The following is a 19,065-nucleotide window of genomic DNA, read 5'->3' as shown; positions in this document are numbered from 1 at the left end:
TATATGCACATTTTTGTTTCTAAAACATTAGTATGAATTTTATGCAGAAAATTAATCATTTGATCAGTAATTTTTTTTGGGCCAAATAGTTTTTATAGTAAGTTTAAACTCAATTCCTTAATTTTGATTTCATGCAATTTAGTTATATAGTTTTAATCATTTAAATGTTAATCCTTACATTTTAAAAAATAAATTATTAGACTAAAATTATAAAAAATTGAGTTATATTAAATTAAAGTTGAGAGGCTAAGTTTTATCTTAGTTCAGTTATAGAATCTAAGTTAAAATTTAGAGATAAAATTATAATCAAGTTAAAAACTCTAGCCACGACTACTAAATAATTAATTTTTGTTTTATGTATTATTTATTTTTTTGTCCAAATGTATTATTTATAATTTATTTAAGAAATGAAACATTCATGGAGTTTTTGTTTTATATATGTGTGAAGTTTTTTGTGATACATAATTAAAACAAAAATATTGTTTTGGTTACTTCTATAGGTGATACTTCCTCCATTAAAAAAATATTTTAAATGAACTACAATTTTCAATAATTACACTACTGCAATAATAAAATTAGAGACAGCCATTTAGTGATGGACCTACAGTCATCATTAATTATAGGTATTAGTACTGAAAATTTTGTGATGGACTAGTAACACATATAAGATGTCATTATATTTTGGTTAAATTTTATAAATTTAGTGACTGATTTAAATATGTCACTAATTGCCAGTGGGGGAGCCAAGAGCCTAAGTCAAGGGTACAGGACAATACAATTTAAAAATAAATAATTAAGAAATAATATACTAATTTTTAAAAATTAAAAATATAAGGTGTAAGATTGTAAATTTTCATACTACATGTCCAATTTTCTCCATGTGAGGAGGTGCATTTGCCCCTCCCACATGTACATGGCTTCGCCACTACTAATTGCCATCACTAAATTTTAATATTAATGATAGATTAGTGACACATATTTTTAATTAAAAAATTAGTAAAATGTGCTTAAGTATTATATAAAACTAAAAAATTATAATATGCATAGAGAGAATTCGTGAATAAAATTTTAATGACTATCAAATTAAATATTAATCAAAATAATTTTTTATTTTGTTATAAGTAAAATATATAATATAAAATGATATAAAAAATAAAAAATATTTTTTTATTTTATTATGTAAATTTAAATATAAAAATAAAATTTTTATCATGTGAAAATATTTTAATTATAGCATTGATAATATAAAGTTCGTAAAATATATTCATTGATATTAAATAATATATTTATCAACTAAATCTATACTAATTTGTATCTTTATATGTGATAACACACACAAATAAATTAATATATGTTATTAACATATTTAAATAATAATATATTAAAAATATATTAAGTTAAATATATCTGTTTTAATTAAGTAATATATATTAATATTGTACAGTAAGAATGAAAAATCATTGCAACTTAACCAACAAAAAGTGAAAAGGTGTGAATGGAAAGAGTGAGGTCTTGAGTTTAAAATAAGATGATGTCACAGAAAAAAAATTAAAATAAATGTTAAACAAGTGATGACGTGGCTTGGAAGTCAAGGTGGCGATAATTTGGTGGGTGGCGGGGGTGATGTGTGCTTAAAATGTGATATGATAGTGTCTAGACCTGCAAAAATTTTTTAACTATGAAATAATTTAATGACAGATATTTATTAATTAGTGACAAATATTTTCTATCACTAAATTAATGATGGATTCGTATTTGTAATGAAAATTAGCAATGGATAACTCATTGCTAAAACTAAAATTAGTGACGGATTTTGTTGATTAGTAACTAATTTTTTTAGTAGTGTTAGTTAATTATTTTTAAAATAATATTATCTTTTCATGTTTGCAATAAATTAGTTAATTTTTTTAAAACTAATACTATCTTTTATATTTTTATTTAATTGGGTATTTTGCTTAAAAGTACAGTTGAATGACTTATTTATTAATATATTTAAAAAAACTCATTAATTATACATTGAAAAGCTAGCCAAATGACTACTTTATTTAGATGTAAAATTTATTTTTTAAAAATACATAAATGGTAAAGGTTGAAGGTAGGAAGGGTATGATTAAACCAATGTTAAGAATTCTAATCTCTTGATTAAGGGTGGGAGTAGGTTAAGACTTTAATAGGAGCATGTAGCTTAACCTATTCAAGTCTAACATAGCCTGCTTATTAAATAAGCTTAAACCAGGCTCAAACTTTTAATTAAACTTTTTTAATTAAATATGTTAGGTCTATTTTTTAAAGCCTATATATATATATATATATTATGTACTATATCACAAATACATCAGTTTTATCATATGTTTTAATCAATTTATTCTTTATTACTTGTAGTTATATTTTCAATCATATTTGACTTATATATTAGTTTTAATATTATTACTTTATTATTATATTATTTTATAGTTTTCAAGTTAACCTATTTCAAGTTTAACATAGCCTGCTTATTAAATAAGTTTAAACTAGGCTCAAACTTTTAATTAAGCTTTTTTAATTAAATGTTAGGTCTATTTTTTTAAGCCTATATATATATATTATGTACTATATCACAAATACATCAGTTTTATCATATGTTTAATCAATTTATTCTTTATTACTTTTAGTTATATTTTCAATCATATTTGACTTAATATATTAGTTTTAATATTATTACTTTATTATTATATTATATTATAGTTAGCAAGTCTTTTCAATTCTTATATGTTTATAATTAATAAATTAGATTATATATTGTATATTATAATAGTTTTAAAATATATTTGAGACATATAAGATAAGTGCGAGCCTTTTAAAGGCTTACGTGTAATAAGCTTACAGGCTAGTCTTTAAATAAGCTCAGGCTTGAGGCATAAAAAAATTTTATATAAGTTTCAAGCTTTTGATTTACCACATAGGTTAGGCCTATTTGAAAAAGCTTAACTCAGTCCAATCTATTTTCACCTCTATTCTTTATGTATAAAAAAAATAAAGACAATTATTAATGAAAGTAGTAATTCAGAAGGAAAAAACAGGCAACAAAAGTAACCTTCGCCTTTTGGTTAAGTTTTTACAGACAATCTCACAAATGGTAGATGTTAGATCCAAGTTAAATATACTTAAAAAAAAAAAAACTAGTATGTTTGGACACTTGATCTAAGAAATATGACCGGAAATTTTTATGTTAAAATTAATATTAAAAAGAAATTTTTTATGGCATTGGTGGAATTTAATTATTACTGAAAATTGTTTAGTAACATTTATCCAGAACTATTCTCATTTAAAAAAACCAAAAAGGCTGACACATACACAATGCATGCAGGGGCCATCCGTCATCGCCGTCGGCCACCGTATCCACCGACACCGAACGAACAGCTTCCAGTGCATAAAAACCGACCACAACAAACAAAGTCACTAACTATAATACGTCATGAGTCATGACATGATAACTACTCCCCAAACTGTCTTGTATACATATATATATATATATATATATATATATAATATATATATTTATTTCATTAAAATTAAGTGCCTGTTTGGATTTGGCTCCAAAATAAATTATTGCATGGAAATCATATTTTAACAAAAATTATCCAAAGTTACAAGTTAAAATTAATTATAAATTTAAAATTATATTTTCTTAAAAACATCAAAACACTCATTATATATGCTAAAATCAATTATAATTTAAAATTATATTTTTTTAAAAATATTCAAACACCTCTTATTATGTCAAAATTAATTATGAACAAAAAAAATATAATTTGTAAAATAATTTATATGATTTTTGAATAAATTTTTAAAAATATATAATTAAAAAATTAATTGAAAGTAAGTAGTAGTAGCTTATGAGATAACCATAATTTTGCGTTCATAATCAATTTTAGCATGTATGGGGGGTATTTAAATATTTTTTAAAAAAACATAGTTTTAGTTCACAATTAATTTTGACATGTATAATGGTATTGAATATTTTTTTTAAAAAATATAATTATGAATTCATAATTATTTTAATATGTAATATAGGCGTTTGAATATATTTTTTATAAAAAATAATTTTAACTTCTTTTTAATTCTGCTTTTTAATTCTACTTTTTTAATTTTGATCAAAATTAATCTTATTAACCAATTTTATAAATTAATATTACCACTAATATAATTAATTATTTCTAAATCAATCACATCAATTAATTTTTTCATAATTAATTATTTCCAACTAAAATTCAAACAACCCTAAAAAATTTATTAAATTATTGATATTATTTATAGTAATTTTTTAATAGATAAATGGGTAAATTATTCTTTAAACTTTAGATCCAATAACATTATAAATCCTAAACTTATTTATTATTTATTCAACTTTTGAATACGGTATAATTTAATTTTGCATCATTAGTTAACTAGGAATAATAGAAAAAGATCTTAAATATCACAAAAAAGGACAAAAATTACAATAAAAGATCTAAAAGTTACAGATAAATGATTCAAAAAATTATAAAAAAAAACCAATTTTTTTAGTCTTTTTTTAATACTTTTTGAAGTTCTTTTTTATCATTTTCTAGTCAACTAACTATTAAAATTAATTTTTTGAGCAACAAAAATTAATTATACATTATTTTAAAAGTTGTGGTAGTAATTTATTTAACAAAACTAGTTTATTTGTTCATTTATTTTTTTATGGGCTAAAATATATTTTTAATTCTTTAACTTTATATAAATTTTAATTTAACCTTTTAATTTTGTACAGTATTTTTGTAGTCCTTTAATCCTAATATCATTTGTTTCATGATTAGTTATTGTATTAGTTATTGTTATTTTAAAAAAAAATTAAATTTAATATGTTTATATTTAAAATATTTTATCAAAATATTTAAAGATCATTATAAAAATTTATTAAAATAAAACTAATAATATTAAGGTTAAATAATAAAAAAATATTTTATAATTTAAAAATTAAAATAAAATGTTATATAAAGTTAAATATTAAATGAATGCTTTAACTTTTTTAAATTTGTTTTTTTTTGGGCCAAAAATTTGTTCTTATTAAATGCATATTGTTAAGAACAGTTTTTTCCCAGGTACTCCTCCTTGTCCTAGTTTCCATAGTCACCCTCTCCCTCATTCCCTTGGCTCCACGTGTCTCTCTCTTCAGTCCCACCTCTTGGGCTTCTACTTGCAAGCGAAGACATCACAGGACACGATACACTCTCTCCGATTGCCTTTTATAGCTTTCTTTGCCCCGTAACTCACGTATAATATTATATATACACACCTTTCCTTTCTTTTCCCCCAAAACTGATCCCTGTACCTAGTTTTGTACCACTTCAGTAAGTTACATTCTTGTTCAAATATTGACTATGCGTACACACACACACACACACACATCTTCATATGCTGTGTTTTCAATTTTTTTTAGTGTTGTGTGTTTACTGAGAGTACTTCTGGGTTTGCTCTTGAACCTTTTCTCTTGCATGCAGCTTTGAGTCTGCATAAAACTAAGTTTTGAAGTTATTCTCTACCAATATCGTTTCAAGCTGAGCTCGGGCGAACATACACTGGATTAGTTGGAAGTCTTTGTCTATGTATCTACGATGCTTTCATGATTTTTTTTTATTAAGATTTTCAAATTAAAAATTCCTGGGTAATTTTTCTTTTGACAGGTACGATCTTCTGAAGAGTCTGAGCCGGGAGGAACAGAAAGATGACATTTAAGCGAGATTTCAAAGAACAATTGGTGCATGAGTGGGCAGAAAACTACATGGACTATGCGGCCCCTCAAAAGGATATTAAAAGAGATTAAAAGTAGTAAGCAAAATCAGCATCATCATCAGAAACCACGTGATAAATCCTTAATACGCCACAGACTTAGTCCTGAAAGAGCATTTTATGGGCTTCACTTGCGACATAGCGACCATGGAAGGATTGAAGGCGATATCGAAGACCGTCAGGTTATAGATGTCAAGAAATTAAAGCAAGATGGTTCTTCTGGTGGGAAATTGTATCAGACCCATTTCCTCAAGAACCATGAAGAAGGAGGAGGAGCTGAGGCAAGGTTCTTAGAAGCTTGATGAAGAGCTCAACAAGGTCAATTCCTTTTACAAAGAGCAGGTTGATGCATTGGATCATGAAGAAGCTCTCTTGAACAAACAATGGAGGCTTTAATCGCATTGCGGGCTAAGGTGACAAACCCTGATATAGGTAAATGCAAAATCTATGGTCGCCCTTTGTTTCCTTAATAGTTCCATCTGATCTTAAGACCCTTAACTTCATAATTTTGTTATAAAGAATTTCATGGATGGATATCTATTCTTGTTGAAAGATAATGAATAACTAGCAGTATGATTTTTACTAGCTCTATATATCCTCTATTGTAGTGCATATATTTACAGAGAAAAACTAGAATATATTGTGTACCCGTTTCAATATGAACTGAATTTGCAGAGATGCAGAACTTGAGTTCATCGTCCGCAAAAAAAAAGGGTCATGATCATCAGCAAAATGATACAATGGATGGCACAAACGAAAATACTAATCATGAGGAGGAAGCACAGAGTAATTATAACAGGAGAGATCCCTCGGAAATCCTGGACCAAGTAAAGATTGATAATACAATTGAATCTCAATCGTCAGCAATCAGAAGTGTTTTTACAGATTTCAAGGAAGCGGAATCTAGTTTCAGCAAGGAGAATCTCAGGAAAGTTGAGAAGCAATTGAGGCTTGTGTTTGTCGAATTCTATCAGAAACTCCTTCATCTGAAAAATTACAGGTATAAAAGTTGATGGGACTTGTTGCATTCCAATGAGTAAAATGGTCTTCTTTTTCCTAAACCAGTGTTTCCATGTGTTATGGGTTTGTAAACATGGATGAAACAGCTATATGAACCTCTCAGCTTTTTCCAAGATCATGGAGAAGTATGAAAAGGTTAGATCTGACGCCTGATTCCTGCCAAATTTCAGTTTCCTTAGTTTCTTTTTCTTCACTGAAATCAAAATTAAATTGCACTTGAGGAATTTGCAAAATATTTCAAATCAGATTAAGTCTTCTGTAATTTAATTTATTCCATTTATTTATATGATGGTTTGAAAAGATTACAACAAGGGCAGCAGCTAGAGAATTCATGAGAGTAGTGGATAATTCCTACCTGGGCACTTCTGATGAGGTTTGTTTCAACTTTGAATCATGTGTATGTTATAGTTAGATTATCTATGCCACTGCCTTGGACTTCAGTCATCAGATTAGCTGATTCAAATATGCTGCGCATAAAGTTCTAATTATGGAATTTTATCATATCTGTTCATTCATGACTATCAAGTGATAGTTTGTTGGTAGTCTTGAGGATAGCATGAAATGACGGTGACATAATCTTGGACCATCTTAGTGATGTTATGCAGATAATGTTGTAAACTAGCTGACTCACTTCATCTGATTTTAGGTGGCATGTATGTTAGAGAGGGTGGAATCTACCTTCACCAGAAACTTTGCAGATTTGAATCACAAGAAGGGAAGGAAATTATTGAGGGCAAAATCTGAAAGGGAAAAACACAGCATAACATTTCTTACAGGTAAATAACAACAATGCTTGGTAAATCCAGCAGAAAATGGTTGACTTGAAGATTTACTTGGAGATACTTCATTGAGTGATGTTTGCCTTGCCCTTTTACTCACAGGCTTCTTTTCCGGTTGCTTTGTTGCTCTATTATCTGCTACTCTTGTAAGAATAATTTCTCAACATTTGATGAAGCAGCAGCAGGGGTCATTTTACATTGAAAATATTTTCCCATTGTACAGGTTTGTATCAGCATATTTTCAGAACCTATGCTTCAAATCTTTCTACATTGTTTGATTTTCTTTTAGATCATTGGCATCCAGTGTATGCTTTTGTTTAGTTGCCTATTTTTCTTGCAGCTTATTTGGATATATCACACTACACATGCTTATGTATGCCGTGGATACATATTTTTGGAGGCGCTATCGAGTGAATTATCCATTCATATTTGGCTTCAAGCCTGGAACTGAATTGGGTTATAGGGAAGTTTTCCTGCTGAGTACTGGTCTCGCAGTTCTTGTGTTACTTGGTTTCCTGGTAATCTGCAGCTGGAGATGAACCAGAAGAATCAAAGCTATAGGACAGCTGCTGAAATAGTTCCCCTGAGCTTTCTCATAGTAATATTCTGATTTCTGACCATCTGAATTTTCTTATCGCGTTGAAGTACAATCTATCTGGTTATATGTGGTGTCATCATTAGGTTTCACTCTTCCAAGTTTCATGTGCAGCTTGTACTTCTGGTTACCTTCTGCCCTTTCAACATCATATTTCGATCAAGCCGGTTCTTCTTTATCAAGAGTTTATTCCGCGTCATATGTGCTCCTTTCTATCCGGTAATGGGAAAAAATGAATGGCATAAGCAAGTGGATTAAACATCAATCATAATTTCTGATCTTTTTGCAGGTTAGGCTTCCAGATTTCTTCTTGGCTGACCAGATAACTAGCCAGGTCTTATTCTCTCACATGGTCTTTATTGGTCACTAAACATTGATCTATTTCATATTGTAATGCATTATGCATCAATATCCATATTCTGCTATTTTGCTTAGGTCCAAGCCTCAGAAATTTTGAGCTTTACATCTGTTATTATGGCTTGGGGGAAAACTCGAGGAGGCAAGAAAATGTCAAAGTCATGGTGTTTATAATACATTGTCTTTCATTATCGGTGTCATTCCTTTCTGGTTCCGCTTAGGCCAGGTTCACAAATTCTATCCTTCATATGCCACTCTTAACTGCAGCATATGCTTTGTTTGAATTGCCATAGTTTTATAATTACATTCAAAGTAAGTTGTCCCTTTGATGTAGCAAGAAGAATCAATTATAACTTGAGATGTTCTATCATATCTGTCCTATTACAAGAATGGTTGATTTTAGGTACACATTTCTCTTCTTTGGAGGTGTCTTGTTATAAACCCAAGTCTTATCTAAAGAATCTGATATCAAACATTGATTAACAACATATACGTTTGAAAAAATATAACATTTAGTCCTGAATTTTCTTCAAGTATTGATTTAGCTTCTAAATTTTGAATTAAAACAACTCAATCCTTATAATTTCTTGATTCAATATAATCCAATTCCTATAATTTCTCAAATCAATAAACTAAAAGGATTAAGTTGTACTAAATCAAAATTTAAGGATTAAATTGATAATTGAGAGAAAATTTAGGGACTAATCTTCTGAGTTTCTTCAAGTCATGTTATTTGCATCTTGTTCAAGCATTGATCTTCATTGCAGTACAGTAAATAAGCAACACAATTGTGACAGTGCATGCGTCAATTGTACGATGATGGAGATGTAAGTAGAGCATGGAATGCCTTGAGTTACCTCTTCACTATTCTCGCCTTCCTCAGTAGGACTGCCTTTGAACTGAAGAAGGGAATGACTTGGAAGGCTTTGGCTCTAATAACGTCATCAATAACTGCAATACAGAACACATATTGGGATATCGTTGTCGACTGGGGGCTTCTCAGAAGGCATTCAAAGACCCCTATTTGAGGGATAAGCTTCTTGTTCCTCATAAGTGTCTACTTCATAGCTATGGTAACAAGAATTTCACCAATTTGTATGTTCTTTGGGTTCGGTTCTCTCCAAGTAGAATGTTCCTATGAGCGTAAGTTTAAAAACAAAGCTCAATCATAAAAGACTAACTTGTTGAATAGAAGAGTTTTTTATACATATATGCCTTACTTCATTTATTTTCTTGAGTGTTAGAAGACTTGTGTGGATAGCTCTTTACATGAGATCGGTTTCTTAATGAAAACATCAATGTTATGAGCCTAAATTTAAAGGGAAAAACCAATCTTAAAAGATTTAGGTAGAAAAAATCTTTGAACTTATAAACTATAGTTTATTTGTCAATGTGAGATTCATAATATGAGAAATTCTTAAATAGATTTGGTGTATTATATATTTGCCGTCTATTCAATAAAAACATAAAATATAAATTAATTATAATATTAATGATATTAGAGAGAAAAAAGTAAAAAATTAAATAGGCATTTATTATAAAAATAATAATATATAAAATTTTACTTGATTGAATTGGTGCAATTTTAATGGTTGTACCATGGATGACGTGGTGTAAGTCTATTCAAGAATTTCTCCTCAAAACAGAGGGTCTATTTTGTATGCATCTTAACAAATCAGGACCCAATATTCGGAGAGAAGCGTGACCCATAATGTTCTTAACATTTGTTTGATCTCTTTGCAATTGGCAGGCCCTTGATGTATTGCTTAGAGTTTTTTGGATGCTATCAGTGCTTCAACTCAATTGGCGTCCCCTTCAGAAAGTAGCAATGACAACTATCATTGCCTGCCTGGAAATCATACGCCGTGGGATTTGGAACTTCTTTCGGTAATTTCTCTTGCTGGACTTCTCAAAGGATTGAATCTTCTCAGCATTAAAACTCAGTTTTCTGTGGAACCAAACGTAAGATGGCGTTGTGTTATTCACTCAGGTTGGAGAATGAGTATTTGAACAATGTTGGCAAGTATCGTCCCTTCAAGTCTGTACCACATCCTTTCAGTTACTACAAAGAAGACAACGAGGAAGAGAATAAACAAGGATGAATAATGGAGAATTCAGGCAAAATTGAGCTCTTGATAATTTACATTGTTCTAATAACCAAAGGACTGTTGAAATTATTTTTATTTTATTATTTAAAAAATAGTGTTTTAAAAACATATTCTGAAAATTAAAAAATAATAAAAATAAGTTTTTTTTATTTTCCCTTATTTTTTACATAATAATTTCAGAACACCTAAAAATATTTTTTTTTATTTTCAGAACAATATTTTATTTTTTTATTTTTTAGAATACTTTTTAAAAACACATTACTAAATAGGTATTTTTATATTTTTTATTTTAAAAAAATAAAAAATATTTTTAAAATAGATTATCAAACAGTCCCAAAGTTTTTTTTGCTTTTTGCTTTTTTGTTGCCTAAGCTCCTACTGAGTCTTCAGAACTTTTCCTTTTAGGGGGCGAGATTAAGTGTCATTTTTTTTTTTGGGAGTTGAGGTTGTCAGTTTTATTAGATAAATATTTTTTGCGAAGTAATTTATAATTACCCATGCTCCCACTATGGAAATATAATATTTTGTAATAAAATTAAATAAATTAATGTTTTGCGTCATTGATAAGTTGTTTTACGTGACGGCTTCGTTGATTAACTTCCTATGAATTATAGACTAATTCCAGCTAAAAGAAAACAAGATCGCATGATATATAATATAATAAAGACAAAATTTAGGTGGTTAATAACCTCCTATTTCTTACTCTCTCAATCAAAAATTAAGATGTTTTTTCATAAAAATAGCTCATTCTCTTTAAAGTAATATATTTTTTAATATTTATTCTTATTTAATAAAGTATTTTATTTAAAAATAATTATAAATTTTTGTTTATTAGAAGCAATTTTTTAAAAAATTAAAAATATCTTATATTTTGAATATCTATACTTTAAAAAAGCTTTACATTTTTAAAGAATAGAGATAATAGATTTTTTTCTTGACATCAAAGTAATAAATTTAAATCAATTTGGATAAATGAAATTTAATATAATTCTAATCATCAATTACAAATATTCCTTCCATTTTTGTATATAAAATATTTTTGAAAGAAATTTGACATTTTAAAATATTAGAGATTTTGATAAAAATAAATTACATTAATAAAAAATTTTTGATATTACATTTTTCATTCTATTCTCTTTTTAATATATTATTTTATAAAATTATAAAATATATTTAATAAATTTTATCAATATACGCAATGTTATCAAAAAGTATTAGAAAGAAGGGAATAAGAAATGAGAAATGAGAAATCAAATTAAATGCCAACCACGAAAATTGAGGTTACCCAACCTCCAAGTATATTCGATCAAAAAAAAAAAAATTCCAAGTAATTCATTTATTTTTTTATTTAAAAAAGAAAATTCACAGCGCTCCCCTCACGCAATACCGTTCAAAGGGTTTTAGGAGGTTTTAAGAGAAGCAGAGAGGGGGTCAAGCGGCGGCATTCCCTCCTTCCTTCGCAAGAAGCCCTAGCGACACAGCCACCGTCAACTCCTCCTCTTGCGGCGCGACTCTCCGCCGTGATCCTCGCAATCTGTAAATTCTCCAATCTCTCTGAACCCTATGTCCACGCCTGATACCAGACTCTCAAATCCAGACTCAGATTCGCCCCCGAGTCAGACCCCCACCACGCAATTGGATTCCCCGCAGATGATAAACCAGAAGATTCCCCATCAGATCAGCAGCAGCAGCAGGGGGAGGAGGAGGAGGAAGAGGGGGAGTGTGGATTTTGCTTGTTCATGAAAGCAGGTGGATGCAGAGATAGCTTTATCGATTGGGAGAAGTGCATTGAGGAGGCTGAGAAGAACAAGGAAGATATTGTGGACAAGTGCGTTGAGGCGACTGCGAAATTGAAGAAGTGTATGGAGGCTCATGCAGATTACTACGAGCCCATTTTGAGGGCAGAGAGGCGGCTGAGCAACAATTCGTCGATGAATTGGAAAAGGAAGCAGGGACAGCGGAGCAGACTGCAGATCAGAGTGCTTCCCACTCAAAGGAGGCTTCCAAGGATTCTGGAAAGGAAGGGGCTTCTAATGATAAGTGAGAATGACCTGGGTCCGTCTCAAATACGCTATTTTAGAAATGAAAATTGTGTCTTGCTTTTGTTTTCATAGTAGTTTATTTAACATAAACGATAAAGGAAAACGTTTTACAATCATGTTTTCCCGGATTTGTGGCTGGACTAGAGGCCATTGAACGTGATGAATTGAGCGCGCGCGCGCGCGCGCGCGAGAGAGAGAGAGAGAGAGAGAGAGAGTCCAATCTCATTTTTTGTTCCCAATAATTGGAATGATTAATGTTACTTACTTCAATTTGTATTTTTAATCCCCTTTCATTTTATAATATATATATATATATAAAATATCTCGGTTCTATGTTTTCATGTTGTGTTTTTCCCTACTTCAATTATTTGATTAGCAAGAAATGCCTTGACAAAGTCGCAGTTGTCGCCCTTTTACTGTCTGGTGGCTGATTTCATGCAGTTGCACACAAAATGGTAATGATGCTTGTGATGTGAATTGCTAGGAATGATTTTACTATAATGATTAATGTTACTTACTTCAATTTGTTATTTTAAATTTTATAATATATATATATATATATAATATCTCGGTTCTATGTTTTCATGTTGTGTTTTTCCCTACTTCAATTATTTGATTAGCAAGAAATGCCTTGACAAAGTCGCAGTTGTCGCCCTTTTACTGTCTGGTGGCTGATTTCATGCAGTTGCACAAAATGGTAATGATGCTTGTGATGTGAATTGCTAGGAATGATTTTACTATATATTTCAAGAAAAGATATTGCGTTTCTGACTTTCTGTTGGGTGCATCTTTACTTTTCTGATGTTAATTATCGTAGATATTGACTTTATTGTTCATTTTTGCATATTAATAAACCTGTTATGACCTGAATTGGCTAACTTCCACATGATAATTGGCTTACAAACTGGAATGAACAGTTGGTGTGATGATTTATTTAGAACATAAGGAATTTGACATTGCTGTTCCTGTTGTTGGAACAATAATTTGTACTTTAGTGAGTTTCCAATTAATGGGAAGCAGCACTTTTATCACGAGCTTAGTCTTATTCTGTTCGGACAACTTCCTTCCTCCCTTCCTTTCCTACACAAGAACATGAGCAACTTGAAAAAGGAGCATTTTGAACATATAGATATTGAATTGATCCGCCCTAGAATAGCCAAACATCTGATGAGTTGCAAGATGTTGGGGTGCAGCATTGTAATGGCTGGGTTAGTTTGCTGCATGATTCTTGGCCTTGGCAGCGTCATGGGAATGCCAATAGAAACAAGGCCAATGAAAATAGAATTATTTCCATTGGACTTGAGTTCCGATGGAAATAATCAAGGTTGCTTTGATTAAACTTATTATTTGCGCCTATGGCTTAGTCTTGACATTTAGGATACTTATGTTGATTAAAAAGTGGACTAGATAATGAAGTTTATGATTTGTTTTCTGTTATACTTTGTTTTGTTGCTATTGCTTTTGTGCTCCTTATTCATTTCATTTGTAGTGTAAAACCTCGAGTTTAGACAATTTGATTGCTGTTTTTATCTAGTATATTTCCTTGAAACGGTTATACCCCGACAAATCTGGGGCTTAATAGAAAATAAAATCGTTCTTCTCGCATTTTCCCATGCTTGAATTGGATGGGAATTGGACTATGTATCAGGTTAGTCTGTGTTGTGACAAATGTATCTGCGGCTATTAATCTCTGATATTCTTCTGACCTACCGGGGAGTGGGAAGCTATCTGGCCCTTCACAAAGTCTAGTTATTGCTGTTTTACAGTAGTAACTAAAATCCACGCTACTGCTCTCAAGATACAATTTATTGGGCAGATAATTGTGATGGAGAATCGCTCCACTGTGTCTCTTATGTTTACCAAGGTACAGCATTTGTCATGCTGGCATTTCTGATTGATGCATTTATGGGGCCTTAATGATTAATGGGATTTATTAACCTCTTGTAGTGTTAGTTTCAGCTTGATGTTTCCAGACTTGGAAGAGCCTGTGTGAATGTGTCTAGTAATGTTCACCTGGTTTCCTTGTTTAATATGGTAATAATATATGGCAATGGTTCTCTATCTCATAATTTTTTTTTTCGAATAAAAATGATATCATTAATACCACTGAACAAAAAGGGGTAACATTTCAAAGTTGGTCTCTTTGACCTTCCTCCCCCTCTCTTAGCCATGAAGGAGGATGGTTAAAGACGTAGTCATAATCTGGCATTGTTTGTGCATATCTAGCCACAGAGTCAGCCATTATAACATAAGACCTATGTTTGAATGTTAAAATAACATTCCAGGTCCTGCCAATAAGCTCTCTTGATTCTTGGATAACATCAGTAAGAGGGTGGCTCAGACACAAAAGCTTATTGTAATGGCATTCCAACTTGATTACAGGTGAAATTCAAACCATGTGAGCAAAAACAACATGCTGCAATGGTTTTTAATTATATAAGCAATGTCCCATCCCTTTCCTTTAGACAGCAACCGGGGTGTTTATGGGATGAGATGGAATCAGGACACCTATCTCGAAAAAAGATCGGGACCAAATTTGTCTTGTATCCCGTCTCAAAAGTCATCCTGTCTCATTACAAATCAGAACAAGACCAAGATGTCCTATCATCCTGATAAATCAGACAATGTAGGAGAAATGTTTGGACAATAACATTCGTTAAAATCTTAAGTAACATAATTTATTATTTAAAATAAAATAAGACAAATGCATAAATCATAATAATTTGAAGTCAATTATTGAATTATATTAATCACAACTATAAGTGTATAACACATTATGATAACAATTATAAGTGATTTTTAGGTTATAAAAGCAACAATAATAGATAAGTTAGACATAATATTAAGTCATTGTTTTTCTTCTTCAATTGAGATATTCTAAGCTAATTACTCTTTAAAAAATAAAATAAGAAATAAGACATTAACAAAAATTATTAAATAGATAGATATAAGAATAAATTGTATTAATTTAATTAATATATTATAAAGTAAGATATTACCTTACACTATTTACTCTGTGTCATTAAAATTATCAATATAAAAAAATTTTAGTTTTAAATAAGAATTACTTGTATTGAAATTAAAATTGATGTAATTAATAGAAGTATAAATTATGTAAATATAAGTAATATATTTAATGTATATTTTTAAAATAAAAAATAAAAAATATTATATATATACATATATATATATAACATTTGTGGTGGGATGTCTCGAAAGTAGTCCCGTGCCTCATCTCGTTCCAAATTATAGCTGAGAATTTAGGCTCGAGATAAAAAAAATATAATATTATTTTAATGTTTAGGCTTATTTGGGCGGTCCAAATAAGCTTGAAAAAATTCAAATCGAATCTAAACCTTGAATACTCGCCCGAATAAGCCTGAAAAAATTTATACCAAACCCAAACCTTGAATACTCGCGTATTGTATTTATAAAAAAAATTAAATAAACCCAAGGTCCCATCGCATCCATGTCCAAGTTGTTATTAACTTTAACTCTCCTAGTCTTCACTCTTCATTCACTCTCTAGACGGCTCTAGTGTAGCCTCTAGGTGAATCAAAAACCTTCCCCTCTCGTCTCATGTCGTCGCTCAGTTCTTATGTTGTTGACCGTCGCCTAGCTTGCCTGCCATTGCCTCTCGCCCAACTCAATCTCTCCATTCTAACTTCCTTTTTCTTCACTTGAATCACTTCAATAGTGATCGATGATGAGAGAAAGAGACAAAAATAAAAATCCTTCTCTGCCTTCTTTCTTGTTTGTAACAAGCGACCATGACAATGTTAGAATCCTCCTACTCCTTCTCTATCCAAGCAATTGGAGGTGTTCATGTAGTGTGTGTATTCTCCAGTCTGACCTATTTTGCTCTTCCATGCCTTCTCCAATCTTTGTCCATGTAATTATGCATGTTCAAGCCTCTATTTGAAGTGGTGTGTGCTATTCCCTGCTTTGCATCAACTGTATTCATCTCTCAGCCTTTCACTCTTCTCTCCACGTTAATTTTATGCCTTGATATCTCTCAGCCTCTCAAATGGTAAGCAATTAACTTTTCAAATTTTGTTATCAACATTTATGTAATTTTTATAATTTATTACATGTATTTTACTAATCTAGAATGTATTGTTATATTTATATTATTTGAAAAAAAATAATTTTTAAATTAAAATTGAAATCAATTCAAGAAAGGCAAAAAAAATGTTTTTAAAAGGTTTCGGATATTCAGGCCAATCTGAATAAGCCCAAAGACATTACGGCCAAGCTTAGTTATATGTTTTTTTTAAAGAATAGGATACTTTAAGTCTAATTCGAATAAGCACGCTCGAATTGAATCCCACTCAAATGAGCTCAACTTATCTGAATTATTGGCTTTATTTCAAACTCCTTTTTCATTCCATTCCACAAAGTCTCATCTCGCTTGTTTGAGTTTGGACTAGACCTAGTCTGATGTGATTGGAATGAAATTGGACCAATTGGAATAAGTACAAGTTGAACTCTCCTAGAGAGCTGCATGAATCCTTTTTTTTTTTTGCCTTTTTTGCCATCAATAGTAGCATGAATATCAACTAAATTTATCTTTTGATTAAAATTTCAATAGTTAGATTTAATATTTTTTAAAACTATTATTATAATATTTTTTTAAACTTTAGATTATCATTAAAGTATTTTATAAGGTAAATATTTTTAACTTCTTTATTACAGTTCTAAACAACTATTGACCGGTTAAATTTATTTATTATTTTAATGATAATAAAAAATTCACTTTAATCATTTAAATTTATTTATTATATAATATTATAATAATAATGTTATGAAAAATTAAATCTTAACTTTTAAAATTTTAATCTACAAAGAGAAATGAGAAGAGAAAATAGAGAAAAGAAGGGAGATTGGAAAGGTTTCTAGAAAAATTTTTGTTTTTTGTTTTATTGGTCAAACTCTAAAAAAGTTAGGAGAAGGGAAAGAAAGAGGGTCTTCTCTCGAACTATAATTTTGAACATGTACCAAAATTTGATTCTTTAAATAGGAGTTTCTCAAGTTTTTTCTTTTGAAAGAATACAATCAAGCCTCTTGACATATATGAAATTCAAAGTAAAATCTAAATGTACTATTCAAGATATTTCATATATAGTATATAGAAAGTTTAATATATATTAGATTTTGGGGGGAGTTTCTCTGCTTTTTATCACTCACCATCTTTTTTGTCGAGATGTGGTAGGTGATGAAAATGATAGTGCTTTTAGTGTAAGTTGATTATTTATCCTCCTTTATTAAACAAAGATATTTGTATGGAAGATATTTAAATTTTGTTGAAAAAAGGTAAAATTTAAATATTTTAATTTGGAATGAATAACTTATGCAAATCAATTGATTTTAAAAATTAGTTTGACCAAAAAAATATAATAAAAATAACAAAAACAAAAAAAGGTTTAATAGGAAAAAATACCTTGAAATTTTTTTTCAGAAGCGCCTGGCATCTTAAACTTTTGTTGAAAATATTTTTGTCCTGAACTTTTCAAAAAGGGAGCATTTTTGTTATGTATAAAAAACATTGACCATAAAATTTTAGTTTAACCAAAAGTTAAATGACATCATGAATTTTTGTTTGATGTTTATTTGCTCTAGAAGTTTTAAAAAGAGAGCAATTTTGCCTTACAATTTTAAATCATCCAAACCATGCCTATACTAAAAAACAATCAACTATCCGTCGAGTAATTCCATATCAACTCAACTATGTGGAAGCTCTCTTTTTTTATATTCGACAATTCCACTATCTCACTCAACTATGATAACTCCACGAATGACCCTAACTTAGACGCTTATGAGGGCTTCATAACATCAAACTTGGCCATGGCAGTGGTGGCAAAAACAATGGCTTGGATGTTACATGGGGAGCACAGGCAAATGGGGGGAGGACAACGACAATCTAAGGGAAGTTAAGAATGATGAATTTGCCATTGATGAACAAAGTAGTGACATTGTAGTTTTGAGCAACCGTTTTTGGAGCCGAAAGTGCCGAGCCAGATGTGAGACTTCTTATGAGGCTCACGAATCTAAGACACCCATTTTTTCAGAGTTCACATTTGGAATCCAATCTATGATAGTGCTGGAGCTTGTTGGTGGAAGAGGAGAAGGAGGAAGAAGGAAGGACAAAATTGCTTCATTTGTAAAAACTTTTAAGATAAATAAGTTCCAAACAAAAGTTTAAAATACCCAGCGTCTTTGAAAGAAAAATTCCAATGCAAATATACCATTTAACCCTTTTATTCAAATGAACTTTAACGATTAATGTTTTTTATATTTAATGATGGAGATAAAATGCTTTTTTTTTAAAAAAAAGTCCAGGGTCAAAATGTTCTCAAAAAAAAATTTAGGAT

The 19,065-nt window shown here is 29.9% G+C and overlaps 2 protein-coding genes across 2 annotated transcripts; both read left to right on the top strand.

Annotated features, from left to right (window-relative positions):
• The first annotated feature begins 5,728 nt into the window (after nt 1–5,728).
• LOC129310500 (phosphate transporter PHO1 homolog 10-like) lies at nt 5,729–10,661 on the top strand. The gene is given in 20 exon segments (XM_054952360.1): nt 5,729–5,800; nt 5,802–6,085; nt 6,087–6,175; nt 6,178–6,225; nt 6,469–6,793; nt 6,900–6,948; nt 7,115–7,186; nt 7,460–7,589; nt 7,695–7,815; nt 7,933–8,108; nt 8,111–8,190; nt 8,302–8,391; nt 8,477–8,525; nt 8,626–8,688; nt 8,691–8,770; nt 9,342–9,558; nt 9,561–9,597; nt 9,599–9,617; nt 10,295–10,431; nt 10,535–10,661. Coding segments are annotated over 20 exon segments (2,250 nt in total). The 3' UTR covers nt 10,647–10,661.
• Nucleotides 10,662–12,037: 1,376 nt separating this feature from the next.
• LOC129312025 (uncharacterized) lies at nt 12,038–12,975 on the top strand. Its single transcript, XM_054954570.1, has one exon. It carries the CDS (start codon nt 12,392–12,394, stop codon nt 12,764–12,766), a length of 375 nt encoding a protein of 124 aa, XP_054810545.1. The 5' UTR covers nt 12,038–12,391; the 3' UTR covers nt 12,767–12,975.
• Nucleotides 12,976–19,065: the final 6,090 nt, after the last annotated feature.

Source organism: Prosopis cineraria, unplaced genomic scaffold (assembly GCF_029017545.1).
Source record: "Prosopis cineraria cultivar Desert tree isolate PC_DT_omini unplaced genomic scaffold, ASM2901754v1 PC5, whole genome shotgun sequence".
Taxonomy (NCBI): Eukaryota; Viridiplantae; Streptophyta; class Magnoliopsida; order Fabales; family Fabaceae; genus Prosopis; species Prosopis cineraria.
The sequence above is the reverse complement of the archived record's forward strand: the minus strand, read 5'-3'. Positions and strand labels throughout refer to the sequence as shown.

What these genes read in the sequence shown, in the direction of transcription:
- LOC129312025 (XM_054954570.1), top strand. Translation starts at nt 12,392, where the DNA reads ATGAAAGCAGGTGGATGCAGAGATAGCTTTATCGATTGGGAGAAGTGC.